This window comes from Cervus canadensis, chromosome 21 (assembly GCF_019320065.1).
Source record: "Cervus canadensis isolate Bull #8, Minnesota chromosome 21, ASM1932006v1, whole genome shotgun sequence".
NCBI classification, from domain to species: Eukaryota; Metazoa; Chordata; class Mammalia; order Artiodactyla; family Cervidae; genus Cervus; species Cervus canadensis.
This window is the reverse complement of record NC_057406.1, coordinates 16,459,174-16,484,058: the sequence shown is the minus strand read 5'-3', so window position 1 is coordinate 16,484,058 and position 24,885 is coordinate 16,459,174. Positions and strand designations below refer to the sequence as shown.

At 40.9% G+C, this 24,885-nt stretch overlaps 1 protein-coding gene across 1 annotated transcript in view; it reads right to left on the bottom strand.

The window, feature by feature from the left end:
• LOC122423126 overlaps positions 1-22,566 on the bottom strand; it is a 113,784-nt gene extending 91,218 nt beyond the window's left edge. Inside the window, 5 exon segments of the mRNA XM_043439906.1 lie at positions 3,230-3,547; positions 3,636-3,944; positions 17,612-17,883; positions 17,885-17,930; positions 22,494-22,566. Coding sequence (XP_043295841.1) covers positions 3,230-3,547; positions 3,636-3,944; positions 17,612-17,883; positions 17,885-17,930; positions 22,494-22,566 — 1,018 coding nt within the window.
• Between the last annotated feature and the right edge of the window lie 2,319 nt (positions 22,567-24,885).

Genomic DNA, 24,885 nt, shown 5'->3' with positions numbered 1-24,885 from the left:
GATGGTCCAGCAGGTGTTGGCAATTTGACCTCTGGTTCCTCTGCCTTTTCTAAAACCAGATTGAACATCTGGAAGCTCACAGTTCATGTAGTGTTGAAATGTAACAGTAAGGTTATCAATTTAGGGTTCACCTTTTCTAGAGAGAGCTCTGCTGCTGACAGTGCCCCAATTGTTTTCAGCCAACCATTGCACTAAGAATGAATTAAATAAGCTGTTTTGTCTCTAAATCTGTCCATAAACAGGAAAAGCAAAATAAAATCTTTTCCAAAGTAATTCTACCACTTTTTCATCTACAATGTTTATTATTAAAAGCAATACATATATAAAAGAAATCTCATAGAAAACCAGGAGGAAAAAGACATTAGAAAGATTTTCCCAAGTTATTCAGTTACTAGAGCTATCTGATGGAGAATTTAAATAGTCATGATTGAAGGCCTCATGGGATTAATTGACAACAGAAATTGACAAAATAAAGACAGATAAAAATCCTAGCGCTGAAAAACTTAACAGCCGATGTTAAGATATAAAGGATGACCGTTTCAGCACATTAGCTTGGCATAAAGCAGAAACAGTAAACAGAAGATCAGAGAACAAATAGTCTTCTATTTAGAGATGCAGGTCTTATAATAAGTGTCCTGGTTGCTGTTGTTGTTGTTCAGTCACTCAATCTTGTCTGATACTTTTCGGGATCACATGCACTATAGCCCACCAGGCTCCTCTGTCCATGGGATTTCTCAGGCAAGAATATTGGAGTGGGTTTCCATTTCTTTCTCCAGGGAATCTTCAAAACCCAGGGGCAGAACTCATGTCTCCTGACTTGGCAGGAGGGTTCTTTACCACTGAGCCACCAGGGAGTCGTGTCCTGGTTATATTGCTGTATAATAAATTCTCCCGTAAAACTTAGCCACTTAAGCAAAAATATATACTTCATTTTGCTTAAGACTTGCTGGGTAAGAAATTTTTGAAAGATCCCACTTGGCAGTTCTGTCTTAGAGTCTTTCATGTGGTTGCACTTAGATGTCATCTGGGGCTGAAGTGGTCTGATGACTTGACTGAAGTGTGGTTACATAAGGAAATCCCTCAGAGCATTTTAGAGGTAAAGAGACATCTTGTCTGCAACCTAATTCAGAAATATTTTACATATTCATGTAGAAATGTGGTGGGAGGGGGACAGAGCGAAAGACAGAAGCAGAGATAGAGATGTCAACTGGGGGCGGGGTGGGGGAGAAATTAAAGCAGAATGCTAACATTGGGAAATCCAGCTAAAGGTCTTCTGGATTCTGATATTATTCTTACAGCTTTTCTGTAAGTCTCAAATTACATCAAAATTTAAAAAGGAAAAGGTAAAAACAAGTCAGAGATAAATCATTCCTAGGACACTTCCACTAAAAGAAATGCTTATAACACCAAAAACATAAATGCCTAGGAGAAAAACCTAGCAGAAGATGGGCAAAACCACTGAGAGAAATTGGAAACCTAACTGAATGGAGGTATATATGTATATATATATGTGTGTGTGTGTGTGTGTGTATACACACAAATATATATGTACATATATACATATGTGTGTATACATATATATATGTATGTATGTATGTATATAGTGTCAATGAATTGGAAGACTCAACATTATCAGTCACCTCAAATTTCTGTGTAGATTAACTCTAATCTCAAAAAAAAAAAAAAAAAAACCAACACTTTTTTTTTTGGTGAAAAATGACAAGCTGAGGGATGTCTCTCCTGATCCAGTGATTGAGAATCAGTCATGCAATGCAGAGAACTCAGATTCAATCCTTGTTGTAAGAACTAAGATCCCACATGCCACAGAGCGTCTCAGCTGGAGCCTCACAACTAGGCAGTCCATGTGTCATAACAGAAGATCCCTCAAGACTTAATGAAGATCCATATGCTGCAACTAATGCCCAACACCATCAAACAAATACACATTAAAAAAAAATGAAAAGCTGATTCCAAAATTGAAATAATATACAAAAGAACAAGAATGACCAACACAGTTGACCAAAAAAGCAACAAAGGTAGAAGAGTTAATAATATAAAGTAACTCTTTGCATTAGAATTATCCAGACTTTATAACTATAAAGTTATATATATATATATATAAAGTTACAATAGTTAATAAATGCAGTATTGGTGCAAAGATAGACAAATGATACAATGGAATAGAATAGAGAGTCTTAAAAAAGACTCAAACATATGTTCTTCTTCTTATGACAAAGGAAGGTGGCACTGCAGTGGGGAAAAGAGTCTTTTCAGAAAAAAATTCTGAGTCAATTTGATGTCATATGAAACTTGATCTTATCTTACACAGACATCAATTGCAGAAGGGTTGCACAATTCTACGCAAGAGAAAAATAATTAAACTTATAAGAGATACTCTTGGAGAATGTTTTTATGGTCTTGGAGTAGACAAAGTTTTTTTGAAAGGATATAAGAAGCATTAAAAGTAAAGGAAGAAGTTGGTAAATTGCAATTTCTTAAGATTAAGAGCTTGGTTCATCAAAGAACATCATACCATTAAAAAAATGAAAATGAAAGACCAAAGATTAAACACACAAGACAAATAATATGTTTGCACCCAAAGTCATTGTCATGGTAAGTTGTAGCATCATATTTGTAGTAGTCAAGAACAGGAAACAACACAAATCTCTACTATCAATTGTGGAATGGACCAATTCATGGTTGTGTGATCTTAAAGACATACTTTACAGTAATAAAAATGAATAAAATGCTTCTATAAGCAACATCATGAGTGAATCTCAAATGTAATGGTGATGCAAAGTTATACACAAAAGATAACACACTGCATAATTTTATATACAGTTCAAACAATGACAAAACACTCTATGGTAGTAGAAGTTAGGTAAGCAGTCTTAACTGGAGAAGAGGGAGACACAGTTATGGGGAGGCCACAGCGACTGTGGTGCTGGGAATGTTCTCTTTGCTGATCTGGGTACATGACTGAAGCCTACACTTACTGCTTATACGTTGTTTTCTATGATTATATTTAAATAATAGTGTTGCTTAAAATTACATTATTTCCCCTTACCACTTCTTGCCCTGACTTGGAAAATGAATGAACAATGAGAAGACCCACATTTCATCATGAAATATCTGACATTTGATGCCAGTTTCCTGTCACTCTCTCTCTTGGGGACATTTCACTCCAGGAGCATCCTGAGTACCAGTAGCCCTTGTCCCTGTCTCTTACCTGAGCAGATCACAGAGGCCATGTTGCCATGGGAACAGTCAGGACCACCCAGGGCAGTCACAGGACAACTCCATAGGAAGGACTCAGCCCCCAAGCAGTGAAATCAGACTGTTGAGATCTGATCACCTCCTTCCATATAGTGTGGTCCTCTGGGGGTGGAGATGGCGATTCCACAGCCGAGCTGATGACAGACAACATTGGCATTGGCCAGACTCCAGTGGGAGGCACAGGGCGCTCTCCATTGTCCAGAAATTTTCATCTCCACCTGCCCTTCACACTGAGAGGAGCCGTTTGTCATGAGTCGGACTTCTGTGTACACTGGTAGAAGAAGACAGGGTTTCAACAAAGTCTGATTTCTCACCTGAACAAGGTAAGCAGAGAGGTTATAAGCCTTCCTACATCTCACCTGAACAGACAACCTGAGCAGCTCCACTGTGTTGACAAGTGCCCCCTGGACAGGGCACTCTGGGGCAGAACCAGAGCTCAGGCTCCTCCCCTTTACACCTGAACTCTTCAGCCCAGACCCGGCCATCTGACTCTCTGAAGGGTACGTGTCCCAGGACAGACACAACCTTGCCACATCCCAGCTCTGCACAGATGACCTGGGCAGTGGGGAATGTAAAGTTCCCATCAGACACTGGGGTCCAGTCTTCTCCAGAATGAACTTCTACTCGCCCTGAGCAGGGTCCATCTCCATCAGTCAGATGCATAAATCCTAAGAGAAACAAACAAGGAAACCCAATGAGTGTTCTTGATCTTGACTTGAGAAATGAAAATAGCACATCACAGGCAATGATGTGAATGCTTTTCTTTCCCAGGAGTGGGGCATGGAGAGAGAATTTGACAGTTGGTTTCATAATTGCCTTTTCATGAACAAGAATCTGAAGAGAAATTCAGAAGGATTTGCAGGGTCAGTTTGGGATGACTGTATCCCAACAAAGTGTACTCTGAGAATGGTTAGAAATATGAATTCCTTATCTACAGATCTAGAAACTACAGAGTCCAAGACCTATCATCAAAAATGGCTGAATACCAGGAACATGTAATTTATCATTGATTGGAGAAGTGATTTTCACATTTAGGAGCCCAGGACTACGGAGCCCAAGGAACTTGCGTAATGTGTTTGCACTCAAACATGAATGCAGACATATGAGGAACAGAACGACCCCAGAGAGACATGGACTATGACAGAGTAGAGATCTGTCCTCCAGACAAAGTTAGAAAACTTTCCTGAGACTTGTGAGGCTATTATTTTGAAGTTTTCTCTCCCAGGAGCTAGTCCTCAAGTGACTTAGTTAAGGAAAATCATGAAGCAGGATCTAAGAGTGCATGCCAACCGGTAGGGAGGTTGACTGAGAGGAGAAATATAAGCATTATAAATAATCAGCATTTATGGTTTTTATATTTTTATGATAATTTCTAATGGCAGAAATTCCAAGAATTTCTTAGGTGACTTCAGTGGGAAAGAACATGAGTAAAGAAAGCTCAAAGTTCATGTCAATGTATGGCAAAAACCACTACAATATTGTAAAGTAATTAGCCTCCAACTGATAAAAATAAATGGAAAAAAATTTAAAAAATAAAAAAATAAAAGAAAGCTCAAAGAGTCATAGAAGAGGAGATGTGGTCCTAACCATCTCTCTTGAAACCCTAAGATTTGTCAATCAACTTGGGAGAGAGGGAGTTCTGATTGGAAGTTTATGGGACTGTGAGTTTGCCAAACAGGTTTTTCTTCTGAGACAGGAATCACAGAAAATCTAAGGGGTGATATTTAACTGATTTTAATTCTGTTATTGCACTTTTTCTGTATTCATATTTGACACCAAGATGACAGAAAAGGAGATTCCCCTGCTCTCATTCTCCCACAGAAACAGGGTGTCCCCAGCAACATGGCTGTCAACTTCAGACAGAACTGTGGACCCAGCAGCTTCATAATGGTGCTCCAACACTGCACCACCATGGTCCTGGGCAGTCCTGTCTGCCCAGACATCCAGAAGGAGGCACAACCTGTTGGCAACTCTGGTAATAGGATGGCCAGTTGCAGACTTGAGTATGAATTATGAAGCAGCCCTTTGACTTAAGTCCAGATCCATTCTAACACAGTACAGAGGCAATCCTGACCATGCAGGAACCCAGAGGAAACCACACCCATCCATGCCTTTGCTACATACCCACTGACCATAGACCCCAAAGCAGCACCAGGAGCAACCACATAACCTGACTCCAGCTTTGCTAGTCCATGATTCCAGAGGCAGTCCTATCAGTTCAAGGACAAGGTAGTAAATCTTTACTTGTGGAAACCAGTCTATAAAGTCTGGAAGAAGTGTCTGCTCCTTCAAATGCACAGTCACCATTGCAAGCCTACCCAGATCATGAAGAATCTAGCAAACATGACACCATCAAAGGAAACTAATAAACTCCAAACTGATCCTAAAGAAATAGAGATAAATGAACTGCTTGATACAAAATTCAAATTCATTGTTTTGAAGCTCAGTGACCTACAAGAGAATACAGAGAGACAAGTAAACACAATCAGGAAAACTATACATGAACAAAATGAGAAGCTTCAGAAAGAACTGGAAAACATAAATAAAAGAACCAAACAGAAATTCTGGAGCTCAAGGATTCAATAATTGAATTACAAATCCAAAGGAAAGCATCAAGCAAATTCTATCATGGAAATCAAAGAATCAGTAAGCTTGAAGACATGCCATTTGAAATTATCAAGTTAGAAAAACAAAAAGAAAAAACAGTGAACAGAATACATAGCACATATGGGATACCACAAGCAATATATATATATATTTGAGAATCCCAATAGGAAAAAAGAAAGAAAGGAGCAGAAAGCTTATTCAAAGAAATAATAACTGAGAAATTCCCAAATCTAGGGAGGGAAATGAACATCTTGATTCATGAAGCCCATGAGTTTTCAAATAGGTGGAACTCAAAGAGGTCCACACCAAGATATGTTATGATTAAATTACCAAGATTTAAAGACAAAGAGAAATTTTTGAAAACAGAAAAGAAGTGACTTGTCACCAAGAAAAACCCTTTAAAACTAGAAACCTTGAAGGCCAAGAGAGCAGGATGATACATTAAAAGTACCACAGGAAAAAAAAAACCTTGTCAACCCAATCATCAAAACTTTATATGGCTAAACTGTCCTTTAAAAATGGAAGTATTAGATATATATGTGTGTGTTTGTGTGTGTGTGTACATATGTGTGTATATACACACAAAAGGCCTTCCAAAGTTGCTCAGAGGTAAAGAATCAGCCTGCCAATGCAGGAGATGCAGGTTTAATCCCAACCACCACCACCAAAATAACAATAATATATGTATACCATATAGGTTATATAATACGTGTGTGTATATGCTATATAATGTATACATGTTATACATACATTTGTGTTTGTGTTAGTTGTTCAGTCATGTCCATCTCTTTGTGACCCCATGAACTATATATAGCCTACCAGGTTCTTCTGTCCATGGAATTCTCTAAGCAAGAATACTAGAGTGAGTAGACAATCCCTTCTCCAGGGGATCTTCCTAACCCAGGGACCAAACCTGGGTATCCTTCACTGTAGGAAGATTTTTTGACCATTTGAGCCACCAGGGAAGTATATATATATAATATATATATTATATATATATATATGTGTGTGTGTGTCATATATCTATAAATGACAAGCAAAATCTGAGGGATTTCAGCATCACTGCATTTCCAAAGTGCTAAGAGGAGTTCTTCAAGTTTAAATTAATAAATAAAATAATGATACAAAAGTATCTTCATATATGAAAGTGTAAATTTTACTGTTAAATCTAAAGAGAAATACAGAATACTGTAATACTGTAATAGTGGTACATAGCTTGCTTTTAACATTAGTATGTAAGTATAAATCAAAAGATTACTTTTATGATTATAAAAGTAACTATAATTACAGAAAACTGCTGTTGGAAATACAATATAGAAAGAAGTAAAATCTGACATCAATCACTTAAAATGTAGGAGAGGAGTAAAATTCAGTTTCTGCGTGCTATTGAAATTAAGTTGCTTTCATAACAGTACTTAACTTCTGCTATATACTGTTATAGTTATAAAATATTTTATACAAATTCCATGGTAACTACGATAAAAAAGTATAGTTCAGTTCAGTTCAGTCGCTCAGTTGTGTCCGACTCCTTTGTGACTCCATGAATTGCAGCACACCAGGCCTCCCTGTCCATCACCAACTCCCAGAGTCCACCCAAACCCTTGTCCATCGAGTCAATGGTGTCATCCAACCATCTCATCCTCTTTCGTCCCCTTCTCCTCCTGCCTTCAATCTTTCCCAGCATCAGGGTCTTTTCAAATGAGTCAGCTCTTTGCATCAGGTGGCCAAAGTATTGGAGTTTCAGCTTCAACATCAGTCCTTACAATGAACACCCAAGACTGATCTTCTTTAAGAAGGACTGGTTGCCTAAGACTCCCTTGGATCTCCTTGCAGTCCAAGGGACTCTCAAGAGTCTTCTCCAACACCACAGTTCAAAAGCATCAATTCTTCAGTGCTCAGCTTTCTTTATAGTCCAACTCTCACATCTATACATGACCACTGGAAAAACCATAGCCTTGACTAGACGCACCTTTGTTGGCAAAGTAATGTCTCTGCTTTATAATATGCTGTCTAGATTGGTCATAACTTTCTTTCTAAAAAGTATAGTACATACACACAAAAAAGAGAAATTAATCAAAGTATACCACTATAAGAAATCATCAAGCCACAAATGCAACACAGAAAAAAGCAGGAGCAAGAAATTATAAAACAGAAAGAAAACAATTAATAAATGGCAATGTAAGTCCTTATCCTTCAATATGATTATAAATGTGAATGGACTACATTTTCAAATCAAGAGATGGATTATCTGAATGGATTAAAAACAAGATCCAACTACATTCTGTGTATAAGAGACTCGCTTTAGATTTCATGACTCACGTAGGCTGAAAGTGAACAGGTAGAAAAAGAGATGCCATGCAAATAATAACTAAAAGAGATCAAAGTCAGGCTAAAGAGACTTTAAGTCAAAAACTGTCACAAGAGACAGGACAACTGGAAGATATAACAACTACACTTATATATGCACCCAACATTATAGCATTTCAATATACAAGACAGCAAGGACAGCTCTTAAGGGAGAAGTAGAAGCAATACGTTAACAGTAGAAAACTTTAATATCCCACTCTCTATAATTAATAGATCATTCAAACAGAAAATCAATATGTATTTTTCACAAGTGAACGTGGAATATTTTCCAGGATAAATGACATGTTAGGTTACAAACAAGTGCTAACAAATTCAAGAAAATTTGAATCATTCCAAGTATCTTTTCTGACCACAGTGGAATGAAACTAAAAGTCAATAATGGTAAGAAAACAAAAAAAAATCATGAATAGATTTAAAGTAAAAAGTATACATATTTTAGATTGTGTTTTAGAACCGTACTTTCTATATCTATAATGAATACCATTGGACTTTTGAGGGGGATTGCATAAAGCCTGTAGATCACTTTGAGTAGTGTAGATATTTTAATAATATTGATTCTTCCAGTCCATGAACACAGAATACTTTTTCATTTATCCATGTCTTCAATTTCTTTCATAAATGCTTTATAATTTTGAAAGAAGATGGCATGCTACCAAAAGACAGGGAGAAGGGAGTAAGAAGTAAGCAGAAATCAAGTAAGGCTTAATTTGCAGAGTTCTGAGTTTCAAAAGCCTCAATCTGTGTAAAATACACAAGTATTTGGGGAAAATCATTGTTAAATTAGTAATTAGCATATTTCTTTGCACTCTGCCCCTCCTGTATGCCACCTAACTGTTCCATCCTTTCCCATGTCTCCCACTTCAGACAAGCAAACACAATTTTAAAACATATGGATGGATGACAAAGAAAATGGAAAAAGGAAAGCAACTGCTGTAGAAGTGGAGTGTAATTTGGGTATGTGACAAGCAAATGTGGGATAACAAGAAGTTTTGAAGTTAAAGTAGAGAAACGAAAATAAAAATTTTGACATTTAAAAAATGTCACCCAAGGAACATATTTTGAAGAGAATGCAATGTAATTCAATGAAAAACATTGTTTGATTCATCAAGTACAATTCCGTGCCATCTGACTGTATTCTGATTATTTATTGCTAGAATTCTTTCTGTTAAAGGACTTCCAAGCAATGCCCAACATCCAATCAAGAAATTACAAGGCTTTCTAAAAAAGAAAAATGTAACTCATAGCAAAATTTTAAAAGAGCAGTCACCAAAAACAGATTCCAAAATTACAGAAATTATTTAACTGACTGCTAATATTTTAAGACACTAATATAAATATGTTTTATGTAGCAATAAATAAATAAATAAAGCAGAGAGAAAAAAACTAGAAAAAATAGACAAATGGAACTTCTAAAACTGAAAAATCAATGTATGTAATGAAAAACTGTCTGGATTAACATGAAAAGAGATTAGATATGGCAGGACAAAAAAAGGGGGTGGGGAAATTAAACACATATAAATAGAGACTATCCAAACTAAGCAGAGAAAAAAAAAAAAGGCAAGAAACAAACCATGAATGGAAACTCTGTGGCACTTGGAACAAGAGTAAACCATGTAAAAATATGTGTATTTGGAGCCTCAGCATAAGGGATGAGTAGAAAAGTAGTAGTAAATAATGGATGGAATTTTTTCCAAATTTAATGAAGGCTATAAACCAAGCCAAAAAGCTAAACAAACTCTAAAAGATAAAAAATAAGGAAAACTACCTCAGACACTTGATAATATAATTGTGGAAAACCAGAGATAAACAAAAAGAAATACCTAGAAGTGCCATGAAATATTGACATGTTATGTAAAAGGGGACAGAAAGAAGTATTACTGGCTGTTTATTAGAGGCAATGCTAGCTATAGGCCAATGTAAAAATATCTTTAAGGTAGTGTGGTAAAATTTTCTAAACTAGAACTCAGTCACCAGTGAAAATATTTTTAAAAATTATTAAAAGTTAAAATGTTTTCATATAAAAAAAGATAATAGAATTTGAGACCACCAGACTATAACTACACAAAATATGTTACAGTAAGTTATTCAAGCTAAAGGAAAATGATAACATGTGAAAACATGGGTCTACCCAAAGCAATAAAGACTGCTCTAAATGATAATTCTGTGGGTCAATACAAAAACTATTGCACATTTTTGAGATAATAGAATTTTTTTCAGTTTTATTTATTTCTTTATTTTCTTTACAATATTGTATTGGTTTTGCCATACATCGACATGAATCTGCCATGGGTGTACATGTGTTCCCCATCCTGAACCACCCACCCCACCTCCCTCCCCATTCCATCCCTCTGGGTCATCCCAGTGCACCAGCCCCGAGCACCCTGTGTCATGCATAAAACCTAGACTGGCAATTCATTTCACATATGATAATTTATATGTTTCAATGCCATTCTCCCACATCATCCCACCCTCGCCCTCTTCCACAGAGTCCAAAATACTGTTCTATATATCTGTGTCTCTTTTGTTTTCTCGCCTACAGGGTTATTGTTACCGTCTTTCTAAATTCCATATATATGCGTTAGTATATTGTATTGGTGTTTTTCTTTCTGTCTTACTTCAGTCTGTATAATAGGCTCCAGTTTCTCCACCTCATTAGAACTGATTCAAATGTATTCTTTTTAATGGCTGAGTAATATTCCATTGTGTATATGTACCACAGCTTCCTTATCCATTCGCCTGCTGATGGACATCTAGGTTGCTTCCATGTCTTGGCTATTATAAACAGTGCTGTGATGAACTTGGGGTACACGTGTTTCTTTCAGATCTGGTATCCTCGGAGTGGGATATATGCCCAGGAGTGGGATTGCTGGGTCATATGGCACTTCTATTTCCAGTTTTTTAAGGAATCTCCACACTGTTCTCCATAGTGGCTGTACTAGTTTGCATTCCCACAAACAGTGTAAGAAGGTTCCCTTTTCTCCACACCCTCTCCGGCATTTATTGCTTGTAGACTTTTGGTTAGCAGCCATTCTGACTGGCGTGTAATGGTACCTCATTGAGGTTTTGATTTGCATTTCTCTGATAATGAGTGATGCTGAGCATCTTTTTATGTGTTTGTTAGCCATCTGTATGTCTTCTTTGGAGAAATGTCTGTTTAGATCTTTGGCCCAGTTTTTGACTGGGTCATTTATTTTTCTGGAATTGAGCTGCAGGAGTTGCTTGTATATTTTTGAGATTAATCCTTTGTCTGTTTCTTCATTTGCTATTATTTTCTCCTATTCAGAAGGCTGTCTTTTCACCTTGCTTATAGTTTCCTTTGTTGTGCAGAAGCTTTAAATTTTAATTAGGTCCCATTTACTTATTTTTGCTTTTATTTCTGATATTCTGGGAGGTGGGTCATAGAGGATCCTGCTGTGGTTTATGTTGGAGAGTGTTTTCCCTATGTTTTCCTCTAGGAGTTTAATAGTTTCTGGTCTTATGTTTAGATCTTTAATCCATTTTGAGTTTATTTTTGTTTATGGTGTTAGAAAGTGTTTTAGTTTCATTCTTTTACAAGTGGTTGACCAGTTTTCCCAGCACCACTTGTGAAAGAGATTGTCTTTTCTCCATTGTATATTCTTGCCTCCTTTGTCGAAGATAAGGTGTCATAGTTGTGTGGATTTATCTCTGGGCTTTCTATTTTGTTCCACTGATTTACATTTCTGTCTTTGCGCCAGTACCATACTATCTTGATGACTGTGGCTTTGTAGTAGAGACTGAAGTCAGGCAGGTTGATTCCTCCAGTTCCATTCTTCTTTCTCAAGATTGCTTTGGCTATTTGAGGTTTTTTTATTTCCTTACAAATTGTGGAATTATTTGTTCTAGTTCTCTTAAGAATGTCGTTGGTAGCTTGATAAGGATTGCATTGAATCTATAGATTGCTTTGGGTAGTATACTCATTTTCACTATACTGATTCTTCCAATCCATGAACACAGTATATTTCTCCATCTATTTGTGTCCTCTTTGATTTCTTTCACCAGTATTCTATAGTTTTCTATATATAGGTCTTTTGTTTTTTTAGGTAGATAAATTCTTAGGTACTTTATTCTTTTCATTGCAATGGTGAATGGAATTGTCTCTTTAATTTCTATTTGTGTTTTCTCATTGCTAGTTTACAGCAATGCAAGGGGTTTCTGTGTGTTGGTTTTATATCCTGCAACTTTACTATATTCATTGATTAGCTCTAGTAATTTTCTGGTGGAGTCTTTAGGGTTTTCTATGCAGAGGATCATGTTATCTGCAAACAGTGAGAGTTTTGATAATAGAATATTTAAGACAAAAATAGCAGCAACATTTTATAAGATTTATTAAGTTGTTTTATTATTTGTTAGAGAGCTTCCTGATGAAAGTGAAAGAGGAGGGTGAAAAAGTTGGCTTAAAGCTCAACACTCAGAAAACTAAGACCAGGGCATGCAGTCCCATCACTTCATGGCAAATATATGGGGAAACAGTGGAAACAGTAGCTGACTTTATTTTTTAGGGCTCCAAAATCACTGCAGATGGTGACTGCAGCCATAAAATTAATAGATGCTTACTCCTTGGAAGAAAAGTTATAAACAACCTAGACAACATATTAAAAAGCAGAGATATTGCTTTGCCAACAAAGATCCATCTAGTCGAAGCTATGGTTTTTCCAGTAGTCATGTATGGATGTGAGAGTTGGACTATAAAGAAAGCTGAGTGCTGAAGAATTGATGCTTTTGAACTGTGGTGTTGGAGAAGACTCTTGAGAGTCCCTTGGACTGCAAGGAGATCCAACCAGTCCATCCTAAAGGAAATCAGTCCTGAATATTCATTGTAAGGACTAATGTTGAAGCTGAAACTCAATACTTTAGCCAACTGATGCAAAGAGTTGACTCGAAAAGACCTGATACTGGGAAAGATTGAAGGTGGGAGGAGAAGGGGATGACAGAGAATGAAATGGTTGGATGGCATCACCGACTCAATGGACATGAGTTTGAGTAAACTCTGGGAGTTTGTGATGGACAGGGAAGCCTGGTGTGCAGCAGTCCATGGGATCACAAAGAGTCAGACACGACTGAGCGACTGAACTGAAATGAACTGAACTGAACTGACAAACTACATTTTAAGGGTTTCCCTGAAAGCTCAGTTGGTAAAGAATCCGCCTGCAATGCAGAAGACTCCAGTTCAATTCCTGGGTCAGGAAGATTCACTGGAGAAATGAGAGGCTACCCACTCCAGTATTCTTGGGCTTCCCTTGTGGCTCAACTGGTAAAGAATCCACCTGCAATGCAGGAGACCTGGGTTCTATCCCTGGGTTGGGAAGATCTCCTGGGGAAGGGAAAGGCTACCCACTTCAGCATTCCAGCCTGGAGAATTCCATGAACTGTATAGTCATCCAGGGGGTTGCAAAGAGTCAGACATGACTGACTTTCACTTTCAGTTTTCACTTATCATTTTAAGGTAAAATGTGCAAGATGGAAAAGTATGAGGACTTAAGCTCATCTCCTCTCACAAAAGCACCAAAATCACAACTAACTGCTGAACAACCACCAACAAAAAAAAAGAGTGTAACCTATCAAAAAAGATATTCTACATCCAAATAGGAAGAAGAAGCCACAATCAGATGGTAGGAGGGGTGCATTTACAACATAATCAAATCTCATAGCCACCAGGTGAGTGAGCCACAAACTGGAAAATAATTATATGACAGATTCTCCACCGAATGCTTCTGAAACTCAGGTCAAGCTCCGCACCTTGGGGGTCTGGCATCAGGAAGAGGAGCCCCCAGAGCACTTGGTTTTGAAGGCCAGGGGGCTTGATCATAGGAACTCCACAGGAACAAGGGAAGGGAAGTGAAGTGAAAGTCGCTCAGTCATGTCCAACTCTTTGCGACCTCATGAACTGTAGCCTGCCAGTCTCCCTTGTCCATGGAACTCTCCAAGCCAGAATACTGGAGTGGGTAGCCTTTCCCTCCTCCAGTGGATCTTCTTAACCCAGGGATTGAGCCCAGGTCTCTCACATTACAGGCAAGTTCTTTATTGTCTGAGCCACCAGGAAAGCCCAAGAACACTAGAGGGGGTAGGCTATTCCTTCTCCAGTGGGTCTTCCCAATCCAGGAATTGAACTGGTATCTCCTGCACTGTAGGCAGATTCTTTACCAGCTGAGCTCCCAGGGAAGTCTACTGGGGCCCAGGGAAAAAGCCATGACTTCACAGAGGCCAAAGCCAGGCCTACCTGCTTGTCTTATAGGGTCTCCTGGGGAGGTGGGGCAGCTGTGGCTCACCACAGGGGAAAAGACATTGGCATCAGAAGTACCAGGGAGTACTCATTGGCGTGAGCTCTCCTAGAGGCTGCCATGTTGACACCAAGATCTGACCCCACCCAACAACCTGCAGGCTCCAGGGATGGGATGCCTCAAGTCAAACAACCCACAGGGCAGGAACACAGCCCTGCCCATTAGCAGATAGGCAGTCTAAAGTATTTCTGAGCCCACAACTGCCTCTATATACATTTTTTGGCATGGTCCTGCACACCAGAAGATCAAGAACTAGCTCCACCCACTAGTCAACAGGCACCAATCCCTCCCACCAGGAAGCCTGCACAAGCCTCTAGCTGAGTCTCACCCACCAGGGGGCAGACATCAAAAGGAAGAAGAAGGACAATGCCCCAGCCTGTGGAAGAGTGACCATAAATGCAGAAAGTTAGACAAAGTGAGATAGCAGAGGAATATAGTCCAGGCAAAGGAACAAGATAAAATCCCAGAAGAACAACTAAGTGAAGTGGCCATAGGCAATCTGCCTGAAAAAAAGATGCACAGTAATGATAGAAAAGATGATCCAAGATTTTGGGAAAAGAATGGAGGCATGAAATGAGATGATGCAATAAATGTTTAACAGAGAGCTAGAAGATATACAGAACAGAGTTGAAGAATAATACAGTAAAAGAAATGAAAAGTATGCTAGAAGGAATCAACAGCAGAATAAACGAGGCAGAAAAGTAGATAAGTGAGCTAGAAGACAGAATGGTGATAAGTCACTGTTATGGGACAGATATAAGAATGAAAAGATGTGAGAACAGTTTAAGAAACCTCTGGGACAACAATAAATGCACAAACATTCACATTGTAGGGGTCCCAGAAGGAGAGGGCTGAGAAAATATTTGAAAAGATAATAGCTGAAAACTTCCCTAACACAGGAAGGGAAATAGTTACTGAAGTCCAGAAAGCACAGAGTCCTAAAGGGGATAAACCCAAGAAGGAACATGTCAAGACACACATTAATCAAATAGACAAAAGCTGAAGACAAAGAGAAACTATTAAAAGCAACAAGGGAAGAACAACAGATAACTTACAAGGAATCCTCATCAGTTGATCAGCTGATTTTTCAGCAGAAACTTTGCAGGCCAGAAGGGAGTGGCATGATATATTTAAACTGATAAAAGGGGAAACCTAGTATCAAAAATGCTCTACCCAGCAAGGCTTTTGTTCAGATTCTATGGAGAAATCAAAGGCTTTACAGACAAGGAAAAGCTAAAAGAATTCAGCACCACTCTCAGTCAGTCAGTCAGTTCAGTTGCTCAGCTGAGGCTGACTCTGCGACCCCATGGACAGCAGCACACCAGGTCTCCCTGTCCATCACCAATGCCTGGAGTTTACTCAGACTCCTGTCCATTGAGTCAGTGATGCCATCCAATCATCTCATCCTATGTGGTCCCCTTCTCCTCCTGCCTTCAATCTTTCCCAGCATCAGGGCCTTTTCAAATGAGTTAGTTCTTTGCATCAGGTGGCCAAAGTATTGGAGTTTCAGCTTCAACATCATTTAACATTCAGGACTGATCTCCTTTAGAATGGACTGGTTGAATCTCCTTGCAATCCAAGGGACTCTCAAGAGTCTTCTCCAACACCACAGTTCAAAAGCATCAATTCTTCAGCTTTCTTTATTGTCCAACTCTCACATCCATGCATGACCACTGGAAAAACCATAGCCTTGACTAGACGGACCTTTGTTGGCAAAGTAATGCCTCTGCTTTTTAATATGCTGTCTAGGTTGCTCATAACTTATCTTCCAATGAGTAAGCATCATTTAATTTTATGGCTGCAACCACAATATGCAGTGATTTTGGAACCCCAAAAATAAAGTCTGCCACAGTTTCCACTGTTTCTCTATCTATTTGCCATGAAGTGATGGGACTGGATGCCATGATCTTTGTTTTCTGAATGTTGAGCTGAATGTTTTCCAAATGTTGAGTGAAAAAGTTGGCTTAAAACTCAACATTCAGCACCACTGTACCAACTTCCAAGTGCTAAAGGAACTTCTCTAGGCAGAAAATTAAAAGGCCAGAGAAGAAAAAAGAAAGTATGAATGAGAAAGCTTACCAGTAAAAGCAAACATACAGTAAAGTTAGGAAAGCTTTCACACAAAAGTATGATACCAAAACTAGCAATCATGAGGAGAGTAAAAATGCAAGATATTGGAAACGCATTGGAAATTATGAGACCAACAACTTACAATAGACTGCATATCAAAACCTCATGGTATCCACTAACCATAAATCTATAGCATATATTCACACAGTAAAGAAAAAGGAATTCAAACTCAACATTAAAGATAGCCATTGAATAATGAGAAGAGAACCAAAGAGGAAGGGAAGAAGAAAAGATCTACCAAAAAAATACAAAGCAATTAACAGAATGTCAGTAAGAACATACATTTCCATAATTCCCTTAAATGTACACTAATTCAATGCTCTAACCAAAAGATATAGATTGGCTGGGTGAAAACAAAAACAAGACCCATATATATTATTGTCACTTGTCCATGGGTCCTCACACTCCATTTTCAAGGCACCACTGCTTGGATCAGGGTGTTCCATTGGCACCTCCCCCAAGTACCCACCTACTGATACTCTGTCTCTATAAGACCTGTGAGTGTAATAAACTCACATCTCTCCTTACCTGAACCTCTCATATATCCCCTCTTAGAGCTTCACTCGTCCAACCATCCCATGGAAAAAATACAAAAAACTACCATGGTACTACTACTACATTAACCTAATTAATGTAGGTTCAACCAGGCAGTTGTACATGTATGATATATTTGATCTCATCTCACTGCCTCCTGTGACATATCACACAAACCTGAAGGGTACAGTGACCAATGGATCTGGAGCCTTTACTGTTCAGGGCCAAGCAAGCTCTTCTGCTCCCTTGAAAACCTAATGCTCTAGGAATAACTGTGTGACTGGAATCTTCACCCATGTATGTACTAAAGGCTGTGATCCATATTCTTATAGTTAGGCTGGGAATGAGACTGAGGCTTTTCCTGCTGGAAATCCCCTCCCAGGCCAGACAGGACTTACCTGAGCAGACTGTTCCAGCATCCTGATCATGGGAAAAGCCCTCAGGATGATAGTCTTTAACAGTAGGATAAGCACACTCCATGATAGCTGACTCTGTCCCACTGCAGTGAATATATTCAAGCCAAATGGGGCCAACTGCTGGTCCAAAGTAAGCTCCTTGGGGAGCATCAACAGCAGCTCCACACCCCAGCTGTCTGCACAGCACAGCTGCCTCTTCTAAGCTCCACTTGAAATCACACACTGTGCCCCATTCTCCTTGGTGTTTCACTTCCTCTCCCCTCACAGCGGTGACCTCCATCCTTCAGCCTCAGCTCCAGATCTGCAAGAGAGACACAGACACAGATGCAGGACAGGTCTTAGGGCACCATGCGGTAGTGTACTGCCAAGGAACAAAAAATGAACACTCTAATCTCTGAAAAAAATTCCCTGTGTACAGCATTTGTTGACTTCTGTGGTATATATATTCCCACTATGGCCAACTCTAAGCTCCCAAAGTGCCATCACCGAACATGGAGCAGGAAGAGAGGCACCAGGTGTTTCTCATGATCCTGTACAACCAGCTCCAGGGACACCACTGAGGACAGGACTTCAGAGACTCTGGATGCTGCCCTCCCTGTGGATGTGCCCAAGGCTACTAGGTCCCAGCTTCCCCGTCTCAGTTACAGCTCATGGCCTGGGATCCAGGGAGGAATCCTCCCTCTCCTTCCCTGTCCATAGGGAGCATCTCATCCAGCTGAGGAATAGAGGGCTGGGGTAACAGGCTCTAAAGTGTTCTGATTATTTCTACTGCTTGGTGTTCACATCCTTGTGTAATCCCCACACTCAAATATACCTAGTAAAATGCATCTAACAAGTGGAATTTGACAAAAGTGATAAGATGTCACTTATGAGATTAGATTTCAGTTCAACAATCTACCAAAGTCTGAATGCTACTAACAAGCAGGTAAGTACATGGGGGATATCCTCTCTTGGTTGAACCTTCAGATGACTGCATCCTTCTGGGACATCATGACTCTGAGGACTCAGGTAAGCCATGTCAATTCTTGACCCACAGAAAGTATGAGATACTAGGTGTTTGCTGACTTAAGCTGCAGAATTCATCAGTAATTGGTTGCACAACAACACATAACTGATGCAGGGCTTCCCTCCAGAGTCAGAAGACAGTAGGTGAACAAGCTGGAGGTTTATACATGAGCCTTCACTGCTTTATCCAGGTGAGACTTCTTCCTGTGTGACCAGGTCTGCTGCCTGGTCCCACCTGGAACTGGAACCCAAACCACCTCTCTATCACATCAGGTCTCACCCAGTGTCCCAGGCTCTTGCCTGCCTGTCAGGAACTGAGAAGTGAGTTCTCTGAGACCTTGATCAACTCCATTAGGTTTAAATTCAGGTCAGAAAATGAGAATCTTTCTTACAGTCTAACAAGACGTCGTCCCTGGGGCACCCTTAAAATGGCTCAGATCTCTGACCCGCCCCATGTGCTCTCACTCTGGAAACCAAAGTGGTGCCATCACAGAGGGAACGTCTGGGGAAATGCAGAACCGGAGAAGATCCTGGTGTATAGTCAGATCATTTTAAAAATGCAGACTTGACCAAAAAGAAGACTCAATGAAATAAAACAAAGATCAGTTGAAATTATCCAATCAGAGGAGCAAAAAGAATGCAAAGGAATAAAGAAAACCTACAGGAATTATGGATGCCATTAGGAGAAACAAGGTATCCAAGAGGCCTGCTCAGTCGTGTCTGACTCTTTGCAACCCCCTGGACTGTAGCCGGCCAAGCACCTCTGTCCATGGGATTCTCCGGGCAAGAATACAGGAGTGGGTTGCCATGCCCTTCTCCATGTGATCTTTCTGACCCAGGGATCGAACCCATGTCTCTTAAATCTCCTGCATTGGCAGGTGGCTTCTTTACCACTAACACCACCTGGAAAGGCCAATGCTCAGGTTCTAATTTTACCTGTGCTACTTACTCATATCTTATCTGTCTTATTTAGGCAAGTGATTTAACTTTGCTTTGCCTCAGTTTCTTGATCTGTTTTTTGAGATAAATGTATCCTGCCTTGTAGGACTATTGTGCACTCCAATTCATATAGCTAACAACTAGTGGAGGTGATGGAATTCCAGCTGAGCTATTTCAAATCCTAAAAGATGATGCTGTGAAAGTGCTGCATGCAATATGCCAGCAAATTTGGAAAACCCAGCAGTGGACACAGGACTGGGGAAGGTCAGTTTTCATTTCAATCCCAAAGAAAGGCAATGTCAAAGAGTATTCAAACTACCACACAGTTGCACTCATCTCACACACTAGCAAAGTAATACTCAAAATTCTCCAAGTCAGGCTTCAATAGTACATGAACTGTGAACTTCCAGAACTTCAAGCTGGATTTAGAAAAGGCAGAGAAACCAGAGACCAAATTGCCAAAATTCATTGGGTCATTGAAAACGCAAGAGAGTTCCAGAAAAACATCTACTTTTGTTTCATTGACTACACCAAAGCTTTTGACTGTGTGGATCACAACAAACTGTGGGAAATTCTTAAGAGATGGGAACACCAGACCACCTTATCTGCCTCCTGAGAAATCTGTATGCAGGTCAGGAAGCAACAGTTAGAACTGGACATGGAACAACAGACTGGTTCCAAATTGGGAAAGAAGTAAGTCAAGGCTGTTTACTGTCATCCTGCTTATTTAACTTATGTGCAGAGTACATCATGCAAAATGCCAGGCTGAATGGAGCACAAGCTGAAAACAAGGTTGCCTGGAGAAGTATCAATAACCTCAGATATACAGATGACACCACCCTTATGGCAGAAAGTGAAGAGGAACTGAAGAGCCTCTTGAAGAAAGTGAAAGAGGAGAGTGAAAATGTTGGCTTAAAGCTCAACATTCAAAAAACTAAAACATGGCATCTGGTCCCATCACTTCATGGCAAATAGATGGGAAAACAATGAGAACAGTGGCTGATTTTATTTCGGGGGATTTGAAAATCACTGCAGAAGGTGGGTGCAGCCATGAAATTAAAAGTCACTTGCTCTTTGGAAGAAAAGCTATGACCAACCTAGACAGCATATTAAAAAGCAGAGACATTACTTTGCTGACAAAAGTCCATCTAGCCAAAGCTATGGTTTTCCCAGTAGTCATGTATGGATGTGAGAATTGGACCATAAAAAAGCTGAGCACTGAAGAATTGATGCATTTGGACTCTGGTATTGGAGAAGACTCTTGAGAGTCCCTTGGACTGCAAGGAGATCAAAGTAGTCAATCTTAAATGAAATCAGTCCTGAATATTCATTGGAAGAACTGATGCTGAAGCTCCAATACTTTGGTCACCTAATGGGAAGAACTGACTCATTTGAAAAGACCCTGATACTGGGAAAGATTGAAGGCAGGAGAAGAGGGGAAGTAAGGATAAGATGTTTGGATGGCATCACAGACTCGATGGACATGAGTTTGAGCAAGTTCCAGGAGTTGACGATGGATAGGGAAGCCTGGTGTGCTGCAGTCCATGGGGTCACAAATAGGCAGACACAACTGAGTGACTGAACTGAACTGGCACAGTAGTCACAGTCGTAGTATGCTGCTGCTGCTGCTAAGTCACTTCAGTCATGTCTGACTCTGTGCGACCCCATAGACGGCAGCCCACAAGGCTGTTCTTTTCATGGGATTTTCCAGGCAAGAGTATTGGAGTGGGTTGCCATTGCCTTTTCCGACAGTCATAGTATAGAGAGCTCCAATATAAATCATGCCAAAATGGCAAACATCACAACTTAAAAAGCACAAATGTCACGAGCAAGCAAGGAAGGAGGAAATGAAGCATTAAATTAGTGAATACATGCTAGTTTTTTCCTATGAAACTGGATAAGATTTTAAAGCTTGGTAAAAAGCAAATGTTGGTGAGGGTAAGTGGAAACTAACATTCTCACACAATTCTATTGGAAATAAAACTCAGTGCAAATGTTTCAAAAAGCACTTATTCTCTATGTACCAAAAGCCTTAAGGGTATTCACAGCCCATGAAACAACAGTTCCACCCAGAGAACATCATTAGAGAAATAATCATGAATGGTGCTTACATTTCAATACAGAAAAGCTCAGAGCACCTTTTTTCATAATAGCAGAAATGTTGAAAACTACTAAATGCCTGATGAAAAAAAATTTACATTTCAAGGAAGGACAAGAAATATGGGAGGCTGGAAGATGGAAGAGAGGACCCAGAGAGAGGCAGGCAGGTGCACAATATTCTCTGATCTGGTGACATGCAGCGGCCGTGACCCCCAGCCCTGTGGGACCCTGTGTGCTACGCAGACCATCACACTCAGTCCCTGCTCAGCAGCCCCATTCCTCTCACACAGACAGGCTCCACACCCTCATACAGCCTCATAGCACAGACACCCTCACATGCACCCTCACACACTACACACACACACACACAGGGAGAGAGACACAGAGAGAGAGAGAGAAGAGAGAGAGAGAGAAGCACAGAGCCTACAGGAGCATAGACAGGAAACACGGGGACCCAGGGGCAGTGCTCACACACCAGGCACGTGGAGCGTGTGGGAACAGCCCAGAGTCCCAGCTGAGCTCAGTTGCTGGACCTTCCACACACTGGGAGCCACTGGGACCCCTAGAGGCTCCCTGAGAACAAGGGAGACAGTGGAGGGGCTCAGGCTGACCCAGCTCGGTCCAGACCAAACCTCATTGCTCTGTAAAATCTGCCACTGTGACCAGTGGACCCCCCCACAGGAGAGGGACCAGTATTCAGTCACTGTGGCTGCTGTTTGGTCAAAAACACTGAGGCTCGGCTCCAGAACTCCAGACACCTTTCCCTTCACCAAGGCATCCACTCCCTGCTGTGGACCCAGGACAGAGGGGCAGCTCTTACCTTGACCACCCACCACGGTGCCGAGGAGGAGGACACAAAGTCCCTGGAGGGAGAGGTGTTGGCTCAGAGCCATCCTGACCCCATGTCCTCAAGGTCACAGTCCCAGCTGCAGGATCAGCCTGTGAGGAGGCATCAGGGTGCCAACCGGGGTCTATATAGACCATCCCCTACATCCTCCCTCCTGAGAGCCAATAGCAGAAACTTTCACCATTTCAGGCACTATCGGAGGCTGCATCTGCCACTTTCTGAAGCTCAGACACCAATGAGCTTCTGAATCTTCAACACCTCCTTATATGAGCAACACGGTCCTTTGACCTCCTGCTTCCGTGGTCTCTGAGAGCCGGGCTCCATGACCGAGGCTGGTGTAGAAAAGTTGCGTCAAAAAAGCATGAGTGATATTTTCTCCTCTGATCACCCTGACCAATACCATAGACTGTTAGAACTGACAGGGTCAGAGGAGGGAATCTGTTGGCCCGTGGAGAATATCTCTGGTGGAATCAAGCACTGATCTTCCCTGGGACTGAGCTCAGGGACGAAGAAGAGAACTACAAGAAGGCTAGAAATGCAAGAATATTGATCAGGCCAGCGGAAAGTGAGGACCAGGAGCACAGGGGTTCATAGGTGAGCTCGGAGGCAGGGAGGTGGGACCCATCGAGTGGAGGGATGAGTTTGCTGGTCTCTTCCCCCCGTTCCCAGAAGGATCTGGAGCCTGGGTGCTGGAGCACATGCATGCATTCTCAGTTGTGTCGGACTCTTTGAAACCCCAGAGACTGTAGCCTACCAGGCTCCTCTACCCACAGGATTTCCCAGGCAAGAATACTGGAATGGCTTGCCATTTCCTTCTCTGGGGGATCTTTCCGACTCAGGGATTAAACCCGCGTCTCCTGTGTCTTCTGCATTGGCAGGTGGGTTCTTTACTGCTGAGCCACATAGGAAGTCCTATAAGTGATTTTCCAGCCACACTAAATCCCTTCCCCTATACTGCATTTCAGTTTATGTGAAATATCCCTTTCAGCTAGTCACAAAATAATGCTTCAAGAGAGAAAGGGATTGCTGTTATAGGAAACAAAGAGAAAGTAGGAGTCGTCTTTCAACTCCAGCCTGCCAAAATAGGATTTGGGGATCTCTAGAATAAAACATGTGGTTTAGAAAGACAGGTTTCCCAAACTTCACAGTTTCCCCCTTTGCATATTGACAGTTTGGTTTGATAACATTCATTATATTATAAGCCATTACTAAAGAAGATGCAAAATATAATTCAAGGGAACTGCCCCAGAGAGAAGGATAAACAGAAAGTATTCTGCTACATGGTAGCTGCAGGCAAGTGGTCAAAGAAGAGGCCTGTGAGGCAGAAAAGAAAAGGGGTTCATGCTGCCTGAAACTATCAGTGACCCCACCTCCTTCATTCTACATTTAAGAGGAAAAGCGACAACAAGAATGGAAGCCCGGGTAGATGAGGGGACAGATCAAAGCAGAAGGGGCTGAGGTTCAGTGTGGCCATTGCTGCCTTGTTCTGTTTCCACTGATCAGAAGAAGCTCCCAGATGGTAACCAGAAAGTAGTCCTGGGGTGAAAAGAGACTGAGAAGGACAGTAGGTGATATAAGACAGTGATAAACTCAAGGTCACTAACATGCTACCCCACATGCCTCATGCCCTCTCAGGCTAAAGATTCCCATGATGCACCCCTGTGGTCCACACAAGCCCACACTGAGGCCCCCTCACCCTGAGTCTCATCATTTCAGCAGAGATGGGGGAAGGACACACCAGTGACACACACACTTCAGAGTCCCCACCTGAGCTCAGAGATGGATGGCTCCATGCACCCCCACCACACACACCTGAAGGTCTCAGTGAAGCCAACACTGAGGGCAGCTGTGGGCCAGACCACAGCCCTGTCACATTCCCCACCAGATGGGCCCCTCATCCTGGTCAGCAGACATCGCTTCTCTGTCCTGTCATGCCTGCCCTTCCTATTTGAGACTCAGGTAAATGAAAAGGGAGAAAAGTCAATTGAACACATTTTTTTCTCTCTCTCTCTTTAAATGTGCTAATATTTTATTTTACAACAGTCACATGTTCTGTGTTCCTCTCACTTCCAAGCCCCCATCTGTACATAAACTCCATCTCCTTCTGGATGCTTGACACAGTAGTGATAATAACTGATTAGAAATGTCAGAACCAGAATATAAGCTCAGGGGCTGGAGTAGGACCAGGATCTGCTCAGTCACATAGAGTTGATGCTCTACTCCCCCTGGGGCCCAGAGTCATCATTCCTTACCCAGTTATGGACTCCACAGCATCACCAGAATCCATGAGGCAGACACCTAGAACAGAGGACATGCTTCCTGGGGTCCACTCATCCCTCCCACAGGATGACCAAGGGATGCGTTT